Consider the following 23,112-nt stretch of genomic DNA (forward strand, 5'->3'; position numbering starts at 1 on the left):
CCGCCCTCCTTCCCGGGGGCCACTGCGTGAGTGCCGGCATGGCGGCGCGGCGGCTGGGGGCCAGCTCCTGGCAGCAAGTGCTGTCGCTCAGCAGGCGGTGCTGCTTACCGGGCGGGAGGCGAGAGCGATACCGGTAAGCCTCTGCCCTTCCCTCAGCGGAGGGAAGAGGAGGGCAGCGGCGGTGCCGTAGGGGAATCGGGGGGGGGGGGGACGTGTCTGGGGAATTGAGGCGCGAAAGGCCGCGCAGGCGCAGTGGGGGTTGCTGGGCAACGGGGGCGCTGTGCGCATGCGTGGTGGGCAGGCTGGGGCGGGGTGGCATGGCGTGGTCCGGGCCTAGGGAGTGGGAACGCTTCTTTGGGGGCTTTTCCCTACTTTTCGTAGGCTCTGAGCTGCCCTGGGAGTGACCTTGAGCTGTTAAGTGATTACACGAAAAAGCAGGTGGGGTGGGAGGTTACTTTCGGGCAATGCCTCAAATGAAAGGGTCTCGCTGTTCTGGGTACCCTGTGTGCAAAATATAACTCGCATCTGAGTTGGTAAAATCATAACTAATAAGTTTATGTGACATAGGAACTGCTATAATTACGCAGTATCACTGTAAAGCACGGAGGCATGAATGCACGTTAAGGGCGTCTCCTTCAGGGTCAAGGTCAGTGTGGAAGCACATGCAAATGGCGGTTACGGTCAAGCTGTTGTGTTAGATCACTTCGTGAGGGGAAAAAAAATAGTATTTTCATGTAATATTAATTTGTGTTAAAGGCAGTAAAATGTAAAAAACACTTGGAGCTGTGGCTCTGAACTGAGCACAGCAGCAGCTTTGCAGTGTACAGCAGAAGCAAGTGTATGTGGATGTGCCTTGTATAGCTGTGGTTACGTGAGTGTACTGTCTGCAGCTCTGTAGATGGCATGTGGAACTCAACGGATTTGATTTCCCTGCATCCCGACTCAGGGTCTTCTGCTTGTGTAAATGCTACTGATGTCTAAAATATTTTTTAAAAAGGTACTGCTTTCAGCTAGATCCTGCCTCTAAAACACTCCATGTCTTTTCTGATTTATGTTCAGGATTTTCTTTCTAAGGTGCAGTTATGCAGGGAAACTACTTCAAAGCCATGGTATCCCCAAAAATAAAGAATTACAAATTTTACGTAATACGATTTTCTGTGTATGACTTCTTGTCTCTTGAAATTAGGGCTTTTAAGAGAAGCATCAAATACGAGTTTTATGATAATTCGGAGTTAGTAAAGGTGCAGCATTTCCAGTTATTTCTTCCCTTTTAATATTTTACTTAATTCTGGCCTGTAGTACAGAATTTCATTAATCTGCTTTTGCTGTATTTATGTGACTACCATAATTTCAAAACTCTGGTTTACAGGTGCTCTTCCAGTAGTACAGCTCTTGGGAAGACTGTGGAAAATTCAGAAGGTACGATGGATGTCTTATTTACTAGTTTATTGCAAATATTTTGTTGTGTTTTTTTTTTATCTACACACAACATAGCCTGTCATGAAATAAAGACAGTGAATGCCCTCCTTCCCTTTTTTCATTCCCCGCCCCAGTCTTCAGTGATTTCCTGGCTTAACTTGATTACCCTCACCACCAATCAGCTCTGTGCTCCTAGAGCATGAACTCGGTTGTCCGGTTCCATGACTTGTCCAGTTGCCCTTTGAAACTGAATAGACTGTAAAATAAAAATAAGTTTTCTACCTTAATTCTGACAGTTTCCGTCATGTTCTTGCTGCTTCTCTGTACTCCTTACCGTATTTCTGCTAGAAGTTTTGTGAGAAAAGTTAGCTGGGGTGCTTGGAGCTGTGCTGCACATGGGAACAAGTTCCTGACAGTCAGTAACAGCTCAGAAGCATCAACACAGAGGCAGTGGGAAAAGTACCTCTACAGACCCTGGCTCTGGGGGTCCCACATAACTCCTCTGTGAATTAATTTGCTAAGATGCTTTGCTGACAGCTTGTAGCTGCTGCTTTTGGTATTGTCCTTTTTCTTTTTTCCTCTCTGGGAAAGCTGGGTGGATTGATCTGTGGGGTGGAAGGAGCTGAACAGTTGGTGTCAGGCTGTCAGAGCAGGAACTTGAGAGGGCACTTTGCTGCAGTATGCAGACAAGCTGAACTGGAGAAGCCAAATGGGCAGAGACGGCAAGCTTGAAACTGGGGGACTAAGAGCGGGGAAACTAAGGACTGGTAAAGATTGGGGCTCAAACGAGAAGATTATACAATAAGAATGATTGAAGAAGCTTGGATGGGTAATCACTTTGAGGATCAGTAAGTACGACCTCTCAGGTTTGTTTACTGTAAGGCCCTGATCCTGTCTTGGCACAAGACTGTAAAGCTCCCTGTCAGCCTTTTCTATTACCATTCGGTAAACTGTGGCCTACATCATACTGTGGTTTTAAAATCTTTGCTTTAGTACTTTGAGCTGGATCAGCTTAAATCATTAGTTTTCATGAGTTCAAGGTTTTCTTTGGGTATCTGTTTGTTTCTAATAACAATTTTAATACTGTTTCTCACAGTTACTCAAGAAGAAATTGTGCTCCCACGAAAGAAAACCTGGTGAGTGTTTACTGCTGGAATATCTGTCGACCTGGAAGAAAATCATTGTTAGACACTAAATGTAATAGGTCCACCAAAGTTGAAAAAGAAAATTCAGGTTGCTGTATTCCAGGAGTGGTAGCAGGAAACACAGGTCCTTTTCTGGTTTTCCTTAAAGTCTTTTCTTTTTCCTTGTTTGTTCCAAAACCGAGACCATTTTTGCAGTTGAAGTTTCCCTGCCTCTGCAAAAAATGCTATTTTCTAAGTGCAGCAAAACCATTGTTTCCTAGAACTGCAAATCCTTATTTTGTTCTGCATACAATGTAATGCATGACGTTCAAAGTCTGTAACCGAGTATTAATCAAAGCTCCTTTATGTTTAGGGATAAGCTAGCAGTTCTTCAAACATTGGCTTCTACCGTGAACAGGGTAAGTGGTTCTATTGATCATGGAAACAGGTTAACTCGTCCATCTCGTGCAGTAGCCTTGCACTCTGGAAACTCTTACTTCTACTTTGACCATAAATGAAAGATGGGACTTTTACACCTATTTTTTGCAGAGGTTTCACTTTTGCTCAACACATGTCTTTAAAACCTCGTTCTAATGGTGAGAGAGCTGCAGCTACAAGTGAAAGCTGTAATATTTTGATAAGGCTTTTGCCAACATCAGGAGCAAGTTCCTTTACCAGTTCACCTTCCTAATCCAGACTGCCTCTTCCCAATCTCAGTCCAGAAAGTAAGCCTTGCAAAGAGCAATCAGTGTCTCCTCTTGCTAGGCAGCAACTGTAAATGCTGTGATGCCATTGTTTAACCCTATCTGTCTTGGGTTCTGGAAATTGAATCTGATCCTGCAGGTTCCCTCGGCTCCCCTGAGACTGTTAAAGTTGTGGTCCTGCTTGCTTTGCCAGGCACTCATTGCTTGTTATGTTATAGTAAGGACCTTTTGTTGTCATTATATTAGCCTGCGTGTGTGTGTATAATGGAAATGCTTTTTTAACTATTTCCAAACAGGCACACATTTTGTAAAATGGGCATCAGGTGGTGGTTATGATGGAACTGTTCATTGTGCTTGAAATTCCGTGAGGCAGTGTGATATGGATACTGCGTGCCTGTGTACGTAACTATGAATCTTTCAATCCTGGATTCTCCTTTCTACAGGATCCTACTGCTGCTCATTATATGTTCCAGGATGACCCTTTCCTTATGCCAAGAAATGCAGCCAATGCTGTAAGTATTTACTTTCAAATCCTTGATAGCTTCCCTCTTGCCCCCTTTGTCTAGGCTATGAAAACTCTAATTGGAGCCTAGTTTCAATTACAAAAGTCTGAGCTGAGATGTTGTGGCAAATCAAAGATATGGCTGCAAGAGAACTTCAGTTCTGCGTACCAGAAGTGAGGTCATTGAGAAGGCTGGAGGCACCTGTAGAGTGTGAAGAGTTTTAAAAGAAACAGCAAAGGAGAGTCTGAGTCTAGAACTTGAGGAAAAGAGGTGAATGGGAATCAGGTGATGTTCTTGGAAATGACAGTCAAGGAGAGAAAGATCTGAGTGCCTTAACTCTAAGGATGCTTTTGAGCTTGAGGTACCAGTGCAGCGTTTCAGATGTCTGGTACAGAACTTTGTCCCTTGACTAAGTAACAAAGTAAATTACAGTCTCATTTAAAGAATAGACATTCTTATATTGGCATAAATACCAGGATGTTTATCTGCAATGCTGTTTTGTGCCTGTGTTTTTACTAAGAGTTGAAAATGGAGCATGAGTTTAATTTGGTCCCATCAGAATGCTTAGTGTTATGGAAAATGTTTTTCTTCTCTCTCAGGCTTTTAATTTTGTGTTTCTTCATCTTGTTCTCTCTCATTCCTATGCAGCGTCTATATTCATTGTCGAAGGAGGCTGGGAGAAATGCTGCAAAATACATTATTAAGCAATTTCCTCAATACTTTGACAAGACTTTTGCAGAGCCAAACATACCAGTAAGCTTTTTGCCTTTCATTTTCATTGTATTTATGCTTTGTCAGGTAGTGAAATCAACTGTCACGCTGGTCCAAAACTAACATAAAAGGATAGTTTTGTTAACTCTTTTGCAGACAGCTGTGAAAGCAGTACTGTATTTCCATTATGTTTCTGAAGTGAACATTTTTCCTTAGGAATTCAGTATCGTATCAGGTTCTGTAGATAAAAGTAAGAAAAGGAATGTTGTTTAAATATTGGCTTCCTAGCATGAAAGTGGGAGATCAGGATGAGTGGTCCTTCATCACTGAAAGTACTGCTTCTGTTAGGCTGGAAAGGTTGGGAGATTACCAAAGCAGTATACTGGGTGAAGAGAAACTATATTTGGTTAGTGTTATAGCAGTGGTTTAGAGAAGGTTTGAGCTCATGTCTAACTCGCACTCTTTGCTTTTAGTGTTTGATGCCTGAGACTGTTACACCTGAGATTGAAGGAGTGAGTGAGGAAGCTCTAAAAGAGCGTATCCACCTCAGAAGGGTGAAAGATTCTGTGGACCTGTTTGATCAACTGGTACAAGCAGGTATGTGCTCGGTCACCTGACAAGATTCTGTGGTGGAGCTCTGCTTGAATTGTGTCAAAAATATCATAGTAGCTGGCACAGGCTATGGAAACAATTTCATGATTATATTGCTGTCTTTCACAACTGACTCTGGTCTGGTGTTATGGTTTGAGAAAACCCATAACAATTTATTGTCATTTAGACAATTATTCTATCGCCTGATGACCCCTCCCCACCCAGAAAGGGGAATCGGGGGAAAAAGCAAGGAAACGCCAGGGTGGAAATATAAATAGATTTAATAGGATAAGAATAAATAATTAACAATAATAATAAACAACCAGTATTGATCCCAATACTAATATAAGATATACAAGAATTATACTCAGCCAATTATATCAGTAGGAAGCTGTGCACTCCCAGCAGTGGACAGCAAACGTGGGACACTGCGAGCGCAATGGCTTCGGGAGGAAAGGAAGGCCTCAGGGATCTGGCACCGGGGCAAGGAGTTCTCTGGACCACTGCCATCAAGGGAGAGAGAAACAACACAGCAAACTTTCTAATTTTTATTGAATGTGACATTCATGGTATGAAATAATCCTGTTAGCCAGCCTGGGTCAAATGCCCAGGTTTCACTTCTCATTCCTGCACCTGGCAAAGCTCAAAAACACTGAAACCTTGAATCCCATATAGCCTATCTGGCTATAAAGTAAGTATTTTCACGAATTCAGACACTAGAGTCTTCCAAAAGTGGAGTTTTCCCCAGCATTAGAAGAGACGTTAGTCCTGTGTTGCTCAACCCAGGACATCTGGTGAAGTGGTTCTCCAGAATTATTGGGCCCTCCCTATCCAACACTTGTCTGACATGTCACTTTGGTGATACAGAGAACAAATGATTTCTTGATCAAGAAGGAGATGATAAAGTGTTGAGCTTTTTTCTTCTATTCCAAAGTGTAAGAATTTGTGATGCAGTAGAGTAGGGCCTGTTGTGGGCAGATGCTGTGTGATGGAGTGATACCGTTCTGCCCACAAAGGCCTTCATGCAGTAACTTATTGGTTGGTATGAACTGCATCTGTGCTGAGCACTTGCCGCTGTATTGGACTAGTGTAGCATACCAGCTGAGTGCCCCTTCTGTGGACCTGCCCTCAATAAATGAGTCTTTCTTAGTTCCTCCTTAATTTAGACTTTATCTCTGTCATGGGTGAATGAGGAGGAAGCAATTGAAAGCTGTAACTGCCACAGCCTCTAAAGGAGGAAAACTTACTGGGAAGGTGAGACCTTCTTGTATCCGCTGCAAGATGGAAAGGAGATTATTCCATCAAATAGCTCTTTTCTTTTGTTGGGTTTAAATTTGTTTCATAGAAAGTGAAACACATGAAGTGGTCTTCACAGCAGAGTTTATCCTAGGGGTAGTTATGACAGGCATTAGAAATTTCAGGTGTTGTGTTGGGCTTGTTCTGCTTCATAGTTTTGGCTGCAAGCTGCCACTTCCCACTCCCACTTGGTCAGGAAAACTACCCTTTTGGTGGCTTCAATAGAAAAGCAGGTACTCTAATATGCTGTTAAAATCGTCTCCTGCTATGAATGGGTTTGTGGAAGTATTAGTGTCATACTCAGGTTTTACAAACTTGCTGGAGAACACCTTTACGTTGAAAGAGAACAAAGTGGTGTAATGGGGTGTTAGAAAGCTTTCCGTTACGGCTGTAAAATGGTTTGTTCTTTACTTTCCCTGTGACTGTTGTACACCCTTATTTTCTATAGGTACCCCTGTATCTCTGGAGACCACAAACAGCCTTTTAGATTTGTTGTGCTTCTATGGTGATGGAGAATCTGCTCTGGAAAAACAGGAAGAACAAAAAGAGGATTTGGAGGAACCAGGGGTATGAAAAACCTGTTGATCTCGATTTATTTATTTATAAGTAGTGGGACTGTATAAAAGTGATGTCAAAATTTTTGTACTGTGACTGCCTGCCTGGGAGATGGTGCGAGATGGGTCAAATGCAGTCAACGTTCTCTAGAGATGCGGCACTTAAAACAATACCGTGTCTAACCTACTAGCAAAAGTAGCTTCCATAAAGCTGAACTTAGCAGCTGGAACCTTGTCTTGGTTTAGGTCTGCTGAACTGTGTTTAAATAACTGTTTCTCACTAACAGCCTTGTTTTTATAGTTGCCTGCAAAGAAGACTTCTGGTACCTGTAGTGTTGATCAGCTAGTTAATTTTCTTCTGGCCTGTACCATATTAATTAGGTTTCAATAAAGTTGAGGGCTCCTTGTGTCACCTCAGAGTATCAGGTTGCAGGGTACAGTAGTAGATGTGATGCACAATTCCTGTTCCTGGGAAGACTGTTGAGGGAGAAAGAGTTTTACAGCGTATGTGCTATAGTCTAATGATTCCCACCAGCTCCACAAATACATATATTTGTCTTGTTAGAATGTTTAATAATATAAACAGTATTCTTGATCTAGTTATTGCTTACTGAACATGATAATAAAAATTATTTTAATGTAACCCATTGAAAAACACCTTTGGTAGCATATAAATTGCTGCTGAACGTCAGTGTTGTTACCAAATCTCGTCATAACCGTAGTGAACTCTGAGAAACTTATTTCTGCAAAAATCTCTCCAGGTGAACGCTTCAGAGCAGAAGGCTCGAAAGAGACAATCCCAAAGAGGTTCACAGTCGTCTGACTCTAGATGGAGGTATGGAAAATGTCGTGAATATTCCTGTATTCAGTGGGTTGTGCACATGCATTGTTATGAAACAGACTTAAAGACTTTATAGCAGCCCATACTTGCAAATGTTACTTGTTAAATACGTCTGTGTTGGCTAATCTTTTAAAGCGTTGATGGCGATCTAGTTGTGTTTGCTAATCTTCAAAAGTGTTGCTGGCAATCTAGCAAGTGATTGTAGCATAGCTCAAAGTATCACAAGCAGTATAATTGAATGTCAGCCCTTGGGAGTACAGCCCATTATTTTGTCCTGTTTGAATCCTTTTCCCAAAGGCATCTTTTATGGAGTTTTTTAACATTCAGCTTGTTTGTTGATTCTAGGGAGAACAACAATGCTGAAAGGATATTTAAGGTAATGCCAGAGAGGAATGCACACTCCTACTGCACAATGATCCGTGGGATGGTGAAGGTAAAGTTATCCTTCAGTGCTGGGAGGATTTTTTTCAGCTTGTGAAATCTCACACAGTCAAAGAAGTTGTTTATTTTTGTCGGGTTTTTGGTTTTTTGCAGCATGGGGCTTCTGCTAAAGCTTACGACATGTACATAGACATGCTGAATGAAAGACACAAGGGTAAGTGTCTCCTGATTTTGACTTGTGGTCTTCTAAGTAGCAGAAAGCAGTTGTTGGGTACATGAATATTTGTTTCATGGCAGTGATGATTGGCGCAGGGGTACGGACCTCAGCTAGATCATGGGAGCTGAATGCAAACTGTTTGTTTCAGTGCATCTGGCATGTGGCCGGCTCACTGGAAACAGGTTTGCATGAGACTTTGCCAAAAACTGAGCCATGTTAGAATAAACTGTTGCTGTAGAATATAGAAATCCCCATCCCTGGAAGTGTTGGCCCCACCCCTGGAAGTGTTCAAGGCCAGGCTGGATGGGGCTTTGAGCAACCTGGTCTAGAGGGAGGTGTCCCTGCCCATGGCAGGGGGGTTGGAACTAGATGATCTTTAAGGTCCGTTCCAACCTAAACCATTCTGTGATTCTGTGATAATTGTCAGTTAAAATGAATTATCTTACATTTTCCAGCTGACGTGCACACCTTCAACGCACTGATTGCAGCAGTCCCATATCTAAAGGAGAGGTTCTTAGAAAGATGGGAATTAGCCAAGGTAAGAAGTTTGAGCAGAAGAGGTGGGGAAGGGGTAAGAATGTAGGGGCTGGGTCTGCTTTATCAGTAGAATTTTGCAGTTGTTAGAAGACTAAAAACAAGAGCTTTCCCCAAAGATATTAATATCTGCTGCAAAGGAAGTACAGTAGTTTAAACATACAAACTAGCCATTGACGAGTGGAAAATGTACAAAATCCAGCCTTGCTCTTGCAGAATGGTTTGCCTTGTGAGAATGTACCTCATCCAAGAACTGCCCAGACAGAAAGTAATTGGGAAATTATGCTGGGAGATAAAAACAAACAAACAATTTTAGGTAAAAACTGGTGTGATAGAAATGAGATTTTGAGGAGTAACATTAGCAGCTTCAGTTTTAATGACATAACATCAGTAAGGAAAATTAGTACATAAATTAAAAAAATTCCTTGATGTTCTATACGCAATTCTCCAAGATCAAATCTGTTGTAATTTTGTAGTCTTGTTTTTTGCTCAAATTAATTAAAAATTAGATGGTGCTCCCTTAAAAAAATTATCATTTGAGGTAGAGTCATTCACTTGAAGGGAGTGAGACGGATTAGATTAAGGAAATGCATGTATACCTAACTGAAAGCTGAACTGTGATCCATAACGTGTGATGGGGGTTTTGTTTAAGGTCTTCCTGAATCACATGGCTCAACAGGAAGTGCAGCCAAATCTGCTAACTTTCAATGCTTTGCTGAAGACTCTGAGAAGATGTGGTGGTTTAGGCAAAAGTATGTCTTTATCAGTAATAAAAGAAATGGAAGCACTTGATATAGGTAAGACAACCATACTAATTATTATATTTCAGTGCCACCTCCAGAATTGCTAATTTAAGAGTTCACTAGCAAACAACGTAGTGATTCCTAATTGCAAGGAAGAAGTCCAAGGCTTGTGGAAAAAAGCATTTCTCACTGTGTTCTCAACTTCACTATTTGTGTCCTTTTGCAAGAGAACTGAGAAGTAAAAATCCTTAAGTACTGAGCTGTGGCCACTCAGCAAGCCAGTGTCTGTGGATTTCAAATTGAATCATCATCTTTTGAGTCTTTGTTCAGTGTTGATTACTAATTACAGTAAAGCGGGTGCACTTAGTCCCTGAGGTCAAATAGTGACGCATTTTGATGCTGTAGTCTTTTAGGTTAGGAGTATGTTTATCATTACATTTTTACCTGTAGTTACCTGTAGCTACTCAAGGACAGGTGTGTGTATGCAGTGGGGGAGTGTGTCCTGGCCTATATGCTCTTTCTCAACTGGGTCCTTATTGTAGTACTGCTGTAGAAATAGTGAATAATATGAATGTGCGTTTGTAGCAGTCAGCTGAGTCTGTTAGCTTCCCATAGATCAAGGAGATTTACTTCACAAGCCACCCAAACCTTTTCAGGTCGATGTATCTACATTTCTACAGGAAAAAAAAAGCTTTTGATGTAGATGATGGGTTTTGATGTCAATAAACATTGCAAAACCAGGGAGTATCTGCACAACCAATTCGATGTCTTGTGGAGTGTGCTTTGCCCCAGTAACATGCTTGTTGATATGCTAAAGATAGGTTCATGAGCAGAAGGGAAACCACCTATGAAATATTTCTGTTTTCAATTTGGAGCAGGGAAGCTTGACTGCTCACCCCATAGCCATATCATGCTACAGCTGGTGGTCCACTGTCAGATATCATCTCTCCCAGTTGTAACGTGTGTACATGAGGTCTGGTCCAGCATTAGGGTGGACGAGGAGAGAACTGAGTACCTTTATGCATGCTGCCTCACTGGAAGGGATGGAGACTGTGAATTAGAGCTCAGGCATAAAGCTCAGCCAAGAATGTTAAAGTAACTTGAGTGTTTTTGCTTTTCAGAGCCTAGCCTTGCAACGTATGATCATCTTCTCTCGATATTTTATAGAGGCGGTACGTGCAATATCAACTTGTACATGAATGTGTCCTTTTTAACATCTGCTTTAAATACTTTCCAAATGTGATGGGTGAATGCAGTTGATTTACTGATTAAAAGACAACTTCTAATGTGTGCAATCTTAATGTTACCTGTACAGTCTGATTCTGCTTGAGTGCCAAAAAAGCTACAGAAGCTCATAACCTCTTACAGGGAGGGAAGAGTCCTTATGTTTTGAGAACTGACAGAACTGGAAAGAAAGCCCGTTTCCTTTTCATTTGTGGCCACAAGTTGATAAAGCTAAAAAGCAAATGCTACTCAGTCTCTCTGGAGGCTGGATCTGACTCCAGCGCCTGTGATTACATAGACTGTGCCACTCACGGGGAAGAAATTGCCCAGGGATTCTGTTTTTCTGCAACAGTTCTGTGCATTGGAGCTGTCTTGAAATATAGGTGTGTCAGAAGGCAGGAGCCCAACTGTTGAGATCCTTTAGCCAAAAGTCCGTGGACACGAAAATAGACACAGTAGTCGTAACTGCAGTCCTTGTGTTATAACAAATGTGGAGGAGCTGCTCTGAAGTCTTTCTGTTTGTTGGGGGTTTTTTTGTTTATGAAATGCATTGCTTTTTCCAGTGCCACATTCTAACAGACAAACTTTCAGGCCTGTTGGATTCCTTACTAGAAAGTACTGGTATCTTAATCTGCCCTGTTGTGCTGTGGAAATCAGACAATAGTAGGGCAAATTTTAGGGCAAATAAAACTGCAGCTGGTGTGGAGCACCACGATTAGGGATAGAGATAGAAGAATCTTGACACGTGTTTGAAATCGTGGTGCATGTTTCCATTTCTGTAGTATATTTGCAGGCTGACACTCTTTACTAATGAAGCATATAGTACAACTGAGATGTGATGTTGCTTATCTGTTTGTCCCACAGTTGATCTTTGCTCATCAGGCATCATCCTTGAAGTATTAGATGACGTTGAAAAGAGGAGTTTCATTCCCCAGGATCCTGATGATGGTATGGACTTCAATGTTTCTGACAATCTGCATTGTTTAAGCTCAGGTGAAAAGGTACCTCGGGAATTTCAAGTAGTCCTATCCCACTAGAAAGAATGCATGCAGCTTGCTTGTATCAGCATCTTCTGATACTTTTTGGAAACAAAAAGGGACAAATTCCAGTGCCGGGAAGATGTGCTATGCATTGGTATGCTGGCAACTGTGTGGAAGTAGGAGTATTTGTGAACGAGTATTTGAGTCCCACAGGGTAAAAATCACAAGGCTGTTCACAAGACTAGTTTAAGGAGAAACATCTGCTAGCAGTTTCTTGAAATGATACACGTCTGTTTTTTGTTGTAGTGTGGTGTGAGTACCTATTCTAGTTCGTCCTAATCCTGTCAGAAAATTGCATGAAATTAAACTTCATGCAAAACTGAAGCTTGGGTCTGTGAAAGGGTAGATTCTGAGCATCCCACATCTCGCTGGATCTTTCTGCCATCTGTATGTACACAACTTTGCCCTAGGATGTTCAGAGCCTTTTTGTACATACAGAAGTAGACACCGCTTCAATCTGAAGAAGAGGGGTGGCAAAGAGGGGCCTGTTAGCTGTGCTGTGTACAACGTGGTGTGAACAACGTGTCAGAAGCCACTCAAGCAGCTGACAATTCTGTATATGATAGTATGAAGAAGCTATTACAGTGCGTGCTTCAGGAAACCAGTGAGGAGTTGATAACGGTTTTTTTGGCCATTTAAAGGAAAAAGATAATTATGATATTATGTTGTAGTAGCATATTAGATTATCCTACCCACAATTTTTTTTTGTCCTTGGATAGAAGCCTGGAAATAGAATATTGTACACCTGTTGTGTTTCCTTCTGACCTGCTATGTGTGTTATACCATTTCTTGCTTTGGCTCTAAGCTGCTGCCAAAAGCATAGCCAATGACTGTATCTACTCTGCTCCTTCACGCACTTTTTAGAAATACCACTATTAGTGAAGGCAGTAATGATGGACATGCAGATATAGGCTTCCCTGAATAATGGGAGTTGAATGAGCTTTTCTACACAGTGGTTTAAAAAATAGAGATTGCTCACGTAAGACTGGATCAAAGCCACTTTGTCTAAGCAAAATGTGTATGTAGATGTTCTCTGCTCTTCTTCAGTGTGGGATCCTTATCTATTTTGGTAATTGCTTTTGCAGAATTCAGGTTGATACTTTGAAGAAAACTGAGGCTTCTTTTCCTTAGTGTGTTGTTGTATGTGAACTAACTCTTACCTTCAGAAACTTCTGTGTTCTCTGCAAGGCCTTTCCTTGGCCCAGAGGATTCTGCAGGCTGTAGCTGAACTGTATACTAAGCACCTGAATAACACAAAAATGTTTTTTCCAACTTTAAAGTATTTAGTTAATAAATTAACTAACTTTTGCAAGGGAAGGGGGGGGGGTGTATTTTACCTAGTACTTTTAAGTAACTTGCCTTACAGTTCTTCCCACTATTTTGCTACCCACAACTAGCCATTGTTTCAGTCTCTGATAGCATCCAGTGCCCTTACGTTCCCTTCAAAAAACCAAACACACCTATCCACAATTCCCACCTCACAAATTAAATGAACTATTGAGCAGGGTAATTTGTCCTCCCTCCTGCTGTGGCTTTCTTTGCCACCCTCAGGCAGCATCAGTCTCCGTGCTGCTTTGAAATGTCACTTACAGAAACGAGTCAGAGCCTCATGAAAGGAGCCATTTTTGGGTGGCAGTTGTATGTTCTTGGGCAGCTCTGGGGTGTGCTAAAGAGGTGGGTAACCTATCTGAACGCCTGTCTCCTGCATGTGTTCTCTTGCACTGGAGTAATAGGGAAGGTGAGTGATGCGGCTGCCTCTGTCTAACAGGCAGGATACAAAAAAATAATGCTGCCTTGCATCAAACAAGAGAACGAAGTATTTGTAAAACTGCCTAAAGTCAAACAGATCATCTGCTTTAATCTGTCTCCAAAAGCACGGCAGCATAGCTTCCAGAACACTGGCTAGCAAAACTCATGTCACACCAGAGTCTCTACATAGAAAGTGAAGATCCCTGCTACATTGTCAAACTGAGCTACAAATTCAGCTTTCTAACTGAACATGTCTTGTCCGTCCTCTGGGAGGCTGGGTTAATGAGCTGCTATATGTCTCCTTGAAAGTTTGAAGCTAACGGACTCCATTTTCTCCCTTTCAGCCAACTTTTTTGCCACCGCTATGCAAGCGGTAAGTACCTCTTCCCTGCAGTCAGAATTCTTTTGAGCCCTCCAGCTGTTTAAGAATTGCCTGTGAGTTTTCCAGCCTGTCACACAAGATTTAGCTTTCAATATCTTTCCCCTGTTCACTTGTGTTCATCACCTCCTGTAACTTTCTTCCATAGTGTTTCAGTTCTTTGCTTGATGCCTTCTAAATTAGTAACTCGCATGCCTGTGATAGGTGCATCTCTTGCTAGAGGCAGCTGCATAAGTCCCTGTCTTCTGTGCCCTGCCCCTGCTTCTAGTGACACTCCAGCGGTCAGACAGTCTCTGCACCAGAAGGTGTCGGTTTAGGTTAGAAAGCTCTGGACAGCTGGGAGAGTCACACATTTGCCTCAACTAAACAAAATGCTTAGGCAGTCACTGCACTGAATCACGTTCTGTTAAAAGTGTTTGCTGGCAGCTCAGTACTCTTTATACCTTTGTGAAAGTGAGTCTCAGAGGGATGTATTAAGTGTTATATTTGGTAGCTTTAAAATCTGACTGGTTTATTGCAGTGCTGTGATCTTAAGGATATCAAGCTTGCCTATCGGTTAAATAAGGTAATGGAGAAGGGAGACAACTGGAAATTCTTGGACATGGATAAGTTAAATGCCTACTGGTGAGTGAAGTGCCGCTTATATTCAGCATCTTGTGTACTGTTGTCAATTTGAATACAAACCAGGATTCTGACATTGCGCAGAAGGATGCTTTGTTGAACACCAGCTGGTTATCCTATATGCAGTTTGGAAATTAGGTCCCTCTATCAACAGTGATAGCTTGGGATTTGTTTTCAGTTTGTGGTTTTGCCCGAACTGAAGTAAAGTCTCTTGGAGCATCAGTTTTGCTTAATACCCATCCAGTAACTATACCAAGCAGTTGTATTTTCTACAATCCTGTTGTCCACTTAGGATGGCAGCTTAGGAGAGAACACCAAAATAGTGTACAGGTCAGACCTAGCTCTCTGCATGGTTTTGTAGAGAGAGGCTGCAGTGCAGCAGGTGTATTTCACCGTGAAACTCCCATGTAGTTCCACCATTTGATACTGCAGTCATGGCCTCTGAAACATATTTACCAGTGTCATTAAGTGCTGCAGTCCCTGAATGCAATTAAGTACTTGAAACATACTGATTTGAAGAAAAGCCTAATTATGCATTGGAACTAGAGATGCTCCTGTAAATTCATGAAAAATAATTATCATGAAAATCAGATGCACTTTCAGGGGTGGGATGGTTCGGATTATTTTACCTTATTTAGCCTGTAAATAAATCAGGGGAAATTAATGGGAATTAATTTCTTGGTGTAGGGACATTTTTCCTAATCAGTGCATTGGATCAAGGTCCCAGGCTTCTATTGCAAACTTGCACAAGTAACAAGGTTAATCTAGTTCACTTCTTAAAGTGGTTCTTAACCAGAGGTTGCATTTGAGAGAGATTCAGATACCTCAAACCTGGCATCAGGCAGGGAGATTACATTTTTTCAAGATTTTAAAATCCAGTGGTCCACTTAGTAATCCTGCAAATTACCTAGTATCAGCATTAAGTTGTCTCATAAAAAAACGCTATTGCTTTTTTAATTGTATGGAGTATTGCAATCATACAGTGAAATTTCCATGGTCTGCAATACAAATCTGATCAGAAGTCCTTTGCTGGTGCATCTCTATGGTTTAGTGGATCTAATCATTACTGAATTAGAGCATTTTTCCCTCCTGTAGGTCAAAATTCTTTTCGTTGTTGTGTATGATGGAACAAATTGATGTTGTGTTGAAATGGTACAAAGAAATGTCCCCTTCGGTAAGTGTGTATTACGGTAAGCAAGCCTCAAAGCTTTAGTATGGAGAAAAGGAACAGTTACAGTTCACTGAAGCGATTCTCTTCCTTCTTCAGGTTTTCTATCCAACTCCTAAAAATATATTGGACCTCCTTCAAGCACTGGATGCGGCCAACCACTTGGAAGTGATCCCTTCAGTCTGGGAAGGTTGGTGATAGCCACAAGCCTACATAGACAGTTTGTTTGATAAAAGTCAGGAGAAGTGCAAAGTGGGAGGTAGTTGGGAAATTTCCCAGTGCTCAGAATAGCCGTGATAAGGTGCTTTGGCATGAGGGATGTTATTCCTTGCTGCAGGGGTGGGGCTGTTCTATTAGGGAAAGCACAGACTATCAGAGAGATCATGGCAGTGTCACAGTTAAATATCAGTGTCTTGGAAAAGTGAATGCTTATCAGAGAGTGGTACCTTAACCAGCAGCCCACGTTTAACTCATTTAAATTATTCTTCTGTTCTTTGCCCCTTAAAAAGAAGAGACAATGCAGATACAGGATTTAGCACACTGAAAATATCCTACTGTCACCCAGCACTGAGGGGACAGGCAGGTTCTTTTAGGGATTCTTGGCAAAATCATGGCAGCACTAAGTTGTAGTTACAATTAAAGGGGATTTTATCATTAGCATGGCATTTATAATTGAAATAGCACAGGATTCCTATAAGCAGAACCAGTGTAGTACAATTTTATAACTAGTGTAGGGCGGAATTTTATAGCATCACTTAGCTTATGGTTTCTCATCACCTGGACCCTCTGCAGATCAGGTCAAATCTTAATATTTGGTTTGCTCTATCAACATAAAAGTCATAATCTAGACTCAAAAAACATAGAAAAGAATACAAGTCACCACTCAGTCCTGGGAGGAAGCAGACGATGGTGGGAGTGTCCCTGTCCACCAGGGTGTCATGGGTCTCACTGTCCAGCAGCAGTTTGGGTCCAGGTTGCCACTTGGCGTACTTGTAACTACTTGATTTTATAGACAGAGCTGTGTGTGCTGTTCCCTTCCCTGTGCTGTGATGGGGTCATCACCACCACCAGGTTGGCCAGGTGCTTGGGACCTTGAAGGCCATTAAGGAAGGGAGTAGTTGGCCTGGCACCCATGAATCTTGAGGCCAGCAGGGAGGGAAAGAAGAAATCTGTTTGGTTTGTCTACTTGGAGCACAGAACCTTCAGGGCCTGATAATGAAGGGAAAGGGAACTAATACGTGAGCAGCTCGGTCACACAGAATGGCTGTTGGCCTCACAAGATGGTGTTTGTTATGCTGACCACATTAACAGGAGTTGGGAGCAGAGGGTACCGGTGACACCTACTGACTACTGCCTTTCTCTAAACAGATATGAAGCAGCTGGGGTTTAGTAGGAGGAATGACCTGTTGGAAGAGCTCTTGTCTTTGATGAGCAGGGAGCGGCACCCTGACGAGGTAAGGAAGCTGTCATGGTTTAACACCAGTAAACAGCTAACCCCACCACACAGCCGCTCGCTCACTCCTCCCCAGTGGGACAGTGGAGAGAATTGGAAAGGTGAAAGTGCAAAAACCCGTGGACTGAGATAAAGATAGTTTAATGGATAAAGCAAATGCTGTTCGTGCAAGCAAAGCAAAATCGGGAATTCATTCACTGCTTCCCATTGGAAGGCAGGTGTTCAGCCATCTGCAGGAAAGCAGGGCTCCACCATGCATAACAGTTACTTGGGAAGACCAACGCCATTACTCCAAACACCCCCTCCTTCCTTCTTCCCCAGCTTTTATTGCTGAGTGTGATGCCATAGGGTATGGAATATCCCTTTGGTCAGTTGGGGTCAGCTGTCCCAGCTGTGTCCCCTCCCAGCTTCTTGTGTACCTCCAGTCTGCTCGCTGGTGTGGCGGTGTGAGGAGCAGAAAAGGCCCTGAGGCTATGTAAGCACTGCTGAACATCCCTTTGTTACTTTTCATCCCAAATCCAAAACATAGCCCCATACAAACTACTATGAAGAAATTTAACTCTATCCTAGCCAAAACAAGTACACAGAAGCTCAGTGAAAAGAGTAGCGATGTCTCCCCATTTCTGTGTGCAGCGTACAGACTGCATTTAAGTGCTCTATTATTGTCCCGCTTCGGTCTTAGAGGTCCAGTTCCAGTGCATATGCCATTATAAATGTCCAGATCTGTGTGAGCTTATCCAGGCCTGCTAGGCCGTTCGTATTGTCTTCAACCTATAGAGAAACCTCAAATTAACACAGAAGAGGATCACATCCTCACCAGGGTTTGGAAGAATAATCCAGCCCAGCCAGCCACATCTCCGGGGAAGCACATGACAGAATTCTGGGATTTTTGCCAAAGATGTCATTGCAGTAACTGGTTTCTCAATCCTGAGGAGGGTTAAAGGTTAATGCGTCCTGCAGAGGTCTGTAAATACAGCTGTCCCTGCAAAGCCATCTTGGAGCTTGCCTAGTGGGGACAACTGTCCTGACAGAAGTGAGAAATTTTTCTGCCAGGAGTAACCGCTGTTAATTCACAAACTTAAATCACATACGGGGCAGACCGGTAGGAGGAATTGCACTGAAAGGGATATGTTAATTCTAGAGGTTTTGGGATTAATGGCACAATCTTTTCACAGATTCAGCTGGCGTTTGCCAAGTGTGCTGAAGACATCAAAGCTTTCCATGGGCAAAGCGGGCGGGAGCAGGCCCCGTTAGAATGGACAGGCAGTGCGCTGGGCCACGTCGCTCTGTTGTTTTCCAGGGTTGGGAGAACCCAGGACGCTTGGTATGTGTGTGGCTGTCCTGAGCTCTTGGCTTGCGGACACTAACTCAAGGCTTAATCACAAAAATCAAAAGCTAACAACCGATTGCCTTGGAACGCCAGTGCAGACAAAGGGAGGGGATAAGTCCTGTTAGGAAGGTGATGGGGTTTTTTTCCTTAATTTTATTGTTCATTCTTGGCACCAAGTTACAGTTGTCTAACTTTAAAATGGTTTAGAAGTTAATGTAGCAACTGGCTTCGAGTATCATACATCTGCTTCTGGCAAGGTAGGGTTTGGTTATCACTTCACTGCTAATTTCCTACAGCTTCCCATTTTCTAATTTTTAGTAGCCTTTGAAATTTAAACTGCTAAAGCGATTAATTAGAGTTTAATTAAACTTTTAATTACAATTAATCCTAATGAAAAATCTAGCTTCTGAAGAGTACTAAAAATAGTCTCTTTAGAGTTTACTGTCCTACAGCTGTCAACTTGAAATAGAGGTTAAAATATCTAGCCTCCCATTTAAGGTTCTGAGCTATTTTCTGATAAATACAGATGTTCTCTTTGGACAGGCTCATTTGAAAAAAAGAAGTGGCAAGTACCCTTCTAAAAACATGTAATATTTTTAAAGTAAACTTGTCACCAGCTACACTTTTTAGTTTTTCTGCACTAGTTAAGACATTCTGTGTTTAATCAACTATGTTAGCTGGCACACATTGCATCTGCAAGAACACGGCATGGGATTTGTTTCAGATCTGTGGGGAAGATCATTTAACGAAACGGAGCTTGCCTGTGTTTCATCAGCAGCTTATCCAAGAGATTTAATAGCTGTCTGTTCCCTTGTTTTGTGGTGGGTTGTATTATTTTTTTTTTTCCTTTTGAACAGGAGCATGATGGAGCGTTTCCAGCAAATCAATAGGATTCCTACGTGAGTACTTTTAGGTTCTGACTTCAGGTACTGAGTCTCCCCTTTGGCTGAAATTTTGCATTTCTATTATAACCAACAGTAGTAGTCCATATCTTTGTTATTTCCAGAGCGTGAGTTTGTGTGTGTCTGTCCCTGTGAGCGCGGGTGTTTGTTTATCCAACTGATATGTTCCAAGCCCTTTCTGTCTCAAAAAATGTTGAAAATGCAAAGCTTGGGGGGGAGGGTGTTAAGTGGTGGATCCTTGAGATGTCACTGAATGTCTCTGGGACATGAAGAACAGTGCCACTGATTAACTTGGCATTAGAAATCAGTCTAAGCAGGACTCCTGAAAACATCTAATTTCCCGTGCGCTCAAAAAAATTCTAAAATGCTATTAACCAAGCACAGGGGCTTCAGAGGCGTCTGGATTCCTGAAGACGAGTTTATGAAGTCAAACCCTAAATCTTATGATGTGGTACCCTGTTAGGCTACAACAGTTAGCTTTTCTCAGGATTTTGGAGGAAAAAATACTGTTTGAAGTAGAAAACTTCTAAGGAATAGCAATGCATTAAAAAAAAAACCACAACAAAAAAAGCACCAAAAAACTGCTGCTGCTCATGGAAGTGAACACTTTAAATCTGATGTTGGAGATGGGAATTTCACTGAGATGCACAGTGTTTTCTGGCTGCCTGCCCAGCGAGGGTGTGCAGCACCAAAGGCAGCTGTTAGTGGCGTTCTGTGCTTGCTCGGCTCTGCAGACTGCCGCTAGCATGGCCCAAGGAAGCCTTGACACTGCCAAGCCACATCACAACCCCTGTCTCAAAGTGGGGAATGGGGAAAGGAGAAGAATTCTTCTGAAATCATGGTGTAGCTGGTGGTTTGTGAATGCCATGGGTTATGAATGTGATGGGAAATAAAGCAGTGTCCCTGCTATTTCCAAATGGATCAGTCTCTTCTGGTTCACTTCCTTCCCTTCTCTGCCAAGCTCCCTGCAGCACCAGCTGCAGACACTTGCTTGTTTCCCTGCCTAAAGGGGAGAGGTGCCTCCAACAGCTGTCGCAGGTGACAAAGGAGCAGAGCCAGCACTTTGACATGAAATGGAACTGGCAGAGCAGAGCCAGCTGTCAGTGGCTCCCAGTGCCTTTGATTTAAAGTGCTTGAACACTGTTGCTTTACCTCTGCCAGCCACGTAAAAGAGGGTGAGGGCCTGATGTGGGGACTGTAAAAAGGGAAAGGTTATTTAGGCTTATCCTGGCAGCCTTATCCTGAGCAGTAAGCTGCTGCCTTGTTTTTGTGCAAGGAGAAGTATTTCTGCTAGGATAGGAGTTTCCAACTGCATCACATTGGTATGGGGTCAAGGCTGAGGGGAGATCTCTGTCAGGAGCAGAATTGGGCTGGTTGAGTGATCTGAAAAATCTGTCATCTCCTCTCCCTCTCTGAAGCACCTGCTGTAAGTTAATGACCACCTTACCTGGGCCCTGGTGAACAGTTGCTCTTTGCCTTTGCTTTTGCAGTGACCAGGTGATGGATGAGTTTTTCGCCTGTGCTAAACAAACCAATTGCCCAGATGAGGCAATTAAGCTGGTAAAGCTGGCAGCGTCCCTCGGTCTTCCTTCATCTCAAAGGCTTAAAAGCAGAACGGAGAAGGAATTTGAACTCTCTGAAAAGCAGAGGTAAGTTGGAGTACTTCATGATACAGCTGAGGGGGTATCATAGACTGGGTGGTTGAGGGGAGCCTGTGGAAAGGTTTCTCTGCCAAGGCAGCAGAGCGCTGACTTTCAGAACAATTGTCCCCTCAGTTTTTGATCCCATGCTGTATCCATACCACCTAAGAGCGGGGGGAGGTACCTTTCCATGATGAGGTTAGCCTTTTCCACTGCTCAGGTCTGCTTTCACCTTTCTTTCCCAGAATCTTGCCCTAGCTGGGTCTGGCCACCTAGAAGACGCAGATTTCAGGCTAATAAAAGCAGGGAAGTGGTACGGGATGGCCCTGCATGTGGTTCATGGGTTCTGAGGCTCACGGTCAATCTTCAGTACACCACGGTTGGTTTCTCAGCTGATGCAGCCAAGCTCAGATGATGGGCTTAGCCTTGAGGACCACAGTTAGGAGCTACTGGTCTGGTCCAAGGGAATGAATAAATAGAAGTCCATCACACTTGACAGCTGGCCCACCACTTTCTGGGTAACGGAAGTAGTCTGCTTTTCCAAAAGGAGGGGGGGTGTGCTTCTACCAAATGCTGGGTGGACCGTATTCTGCAGACAGCCCATAATATTCTCTTTGGAGGGTGTTTACCCTGTGTTTTGGGTATCTCTCTTCAAGCAAAAGCCACAATGAGGTGACTGATTACTGGACTGTTTTCCATCTGCAGGAAGACGTTGGAGAGTATCAAGTCAGACAGCGACAGCAGCGATAGTGACAGCGATAGTGACAGCGATAGTGACCGTGACTAGCTGTCCCTCTTGCCTTCCCCGTGGGAAAACTGGGAGCGAGCACTTCCTCTACACCAGGAGGCTTCTGTGAGAAGTGAAATCACTGCAGGGTTGGCTTCTGGGAGGTGCTGCAGCACTGCTGAGCACTCCAGAGCGTTCTGATACAGGACCTGCCTGCGTATTGTCCTCGTTGGAGCAAGCTAGAAGCTGTTCTGTTTAACGCTCTTACTAACGTCAAACTCAGTGTGGGCTACGCCAACAGAGCCTCTTCCACACCACTCCCTGGAGAGGGGGTAGCTCCTGCCAGGCAGCTGCGGCCTTCTTGAGCAGCTTGGCAGAGGTACTGGAGGGCTGCCGGGAGAGGAGTGCTGCTTCCTGGACGTTGCCCAGCAGGTACAAGACTTTGACAGCTTGAGCAGGACTTCCCTTGGACCTCCTGTGACTTAAACCTGCACAAGATTTAATTCCTTTCCATCTGACTTTAATGAACTACTTAAATATCAAGTTCACTCTGAATGTAAACACTGTAAGTAATGCCATACTCATCACCTGTGGTGTTATTTGTCATCTTTTTTGGTGTTTTGGGACAGGGTTTGGACTGTACGTGTTACAAAGCTACAATTTGTACAGCTGGAGACTGCATCTAATAAATGTCTGACATTAAATACAGCTGTATTCTGATAATCCCTAAGCAAAACCTGTTGATTACAAAGTGCTGCGGCTGCTCTGTGAGAGAGCGAGTAAAGTTCATGCAGAATACAGCAATAAAGCTAACGAGGGGACTGGCAAGACAGATGACTGTGCTGTTCTGTTCTCTGGCTTGCAGTTAACTGGCCCTCACAGCATTGTGCTGCTCTTCTCTGCCTTTTTTTGAGGTAGTTACTTCAACAGGTAAAGAATGGTCTTAAATCCTCTTAAAAGAGGATTAAACCATATGCCAGTGAAATGTAGTTAACAGATGATTCTCTTTCTTTGTGAAAAATAAAACCTTGATGTGTATGATGCTGCAGGACAAGTGAGAGCACACTGCTGTGGAAAGCAGCTTGAGGATAATTCAGTAATGAGTTTGGGAAATAACAGCTTCTAGAAGTAGAACAAACTACAGCTGAAAGGCTGAAAGTCCAGTGTTCCTCCTCCCGTTACAGGAGTGGCTGGGCAGGAAAGCTGGTGGAAGGCAAGATTCTCTCCAGAAAGCAAACATGCCTGTTCCAGCAACGTGGGA

At 43.0% G+C, this 23,112-nt stretch overlaps 1 protein-coding gene and 1 non-coding gene across 2 annotated transcripts; both read left to right on the forward strand.

The window, feature by feature from the left end:
- The first annotated feature begins 18 nt into the window (after positions 1-18).
- Positions 19-22,559, forward strand: PTCD3 (pentatricopeptide repeat domain 3). Its single transcript, XM_054202669.1, has 24 exons — positions 19-133; positions 1,370-1,419; positions 2,516-2,555; positions 2,917-2,962; positions 3,691-3,759; positions 4,399-4,503; positions 4,935-5,058; positions 6,797-6,915; positions 7,664-7,737; positions 8,089-8,176; positions 8,278-8,338; positions 8,797-8,879; positions 9,528-9,672; positions 10,740-10,790; positions 11,707-11,790; positions 13,976-14,004; positions 14,531-14,634; positions 15,727-15,805; positions 15,899-15,989; positions 17,168-17,253; positions 18,428-18,576; positions 19,440-19,481; positions 20,975-21,133; positions 21,830-22,559. Exons 1-24 carry the CDS (start codon positions 39-41, stop codon positions 21,909-21,911), a joined length of 2,055 nt encoding a protein of 684 aa, XP_054058644.1. The 5' UTR covers positions 19-38; the 3' UTR covers positions 21,912-22,559.
- On the forward strand, positions 8,415-8,556 carry LOC128910746 (small nucleolar RNA SNORD94). The gene has a single exon (XR_008466852.1). It is a non-coding gene; the product is annotated as a small nucleolar RNA SNORD94 (small nucleolar RNA).
- Positions 22,560-23,112: the final 553 nt, after the last annotated feature.

The sequence above is a fragment of the Rissa tridactyla genome, chromosome 5 (genome assembly GCF_028500815.1).
Source record: "Rissa tridactyla isolate bRisTri1 chromosome 5, bRisTri1.patW.cur.20221130, whole genome shotgun sequence".
Classification (NCBI taxonomy): Eukaryota; Metazoa; Chordata; class Aves; order Charadriiformes; family Laridae; genus Rissa; species Rissa tridactyla.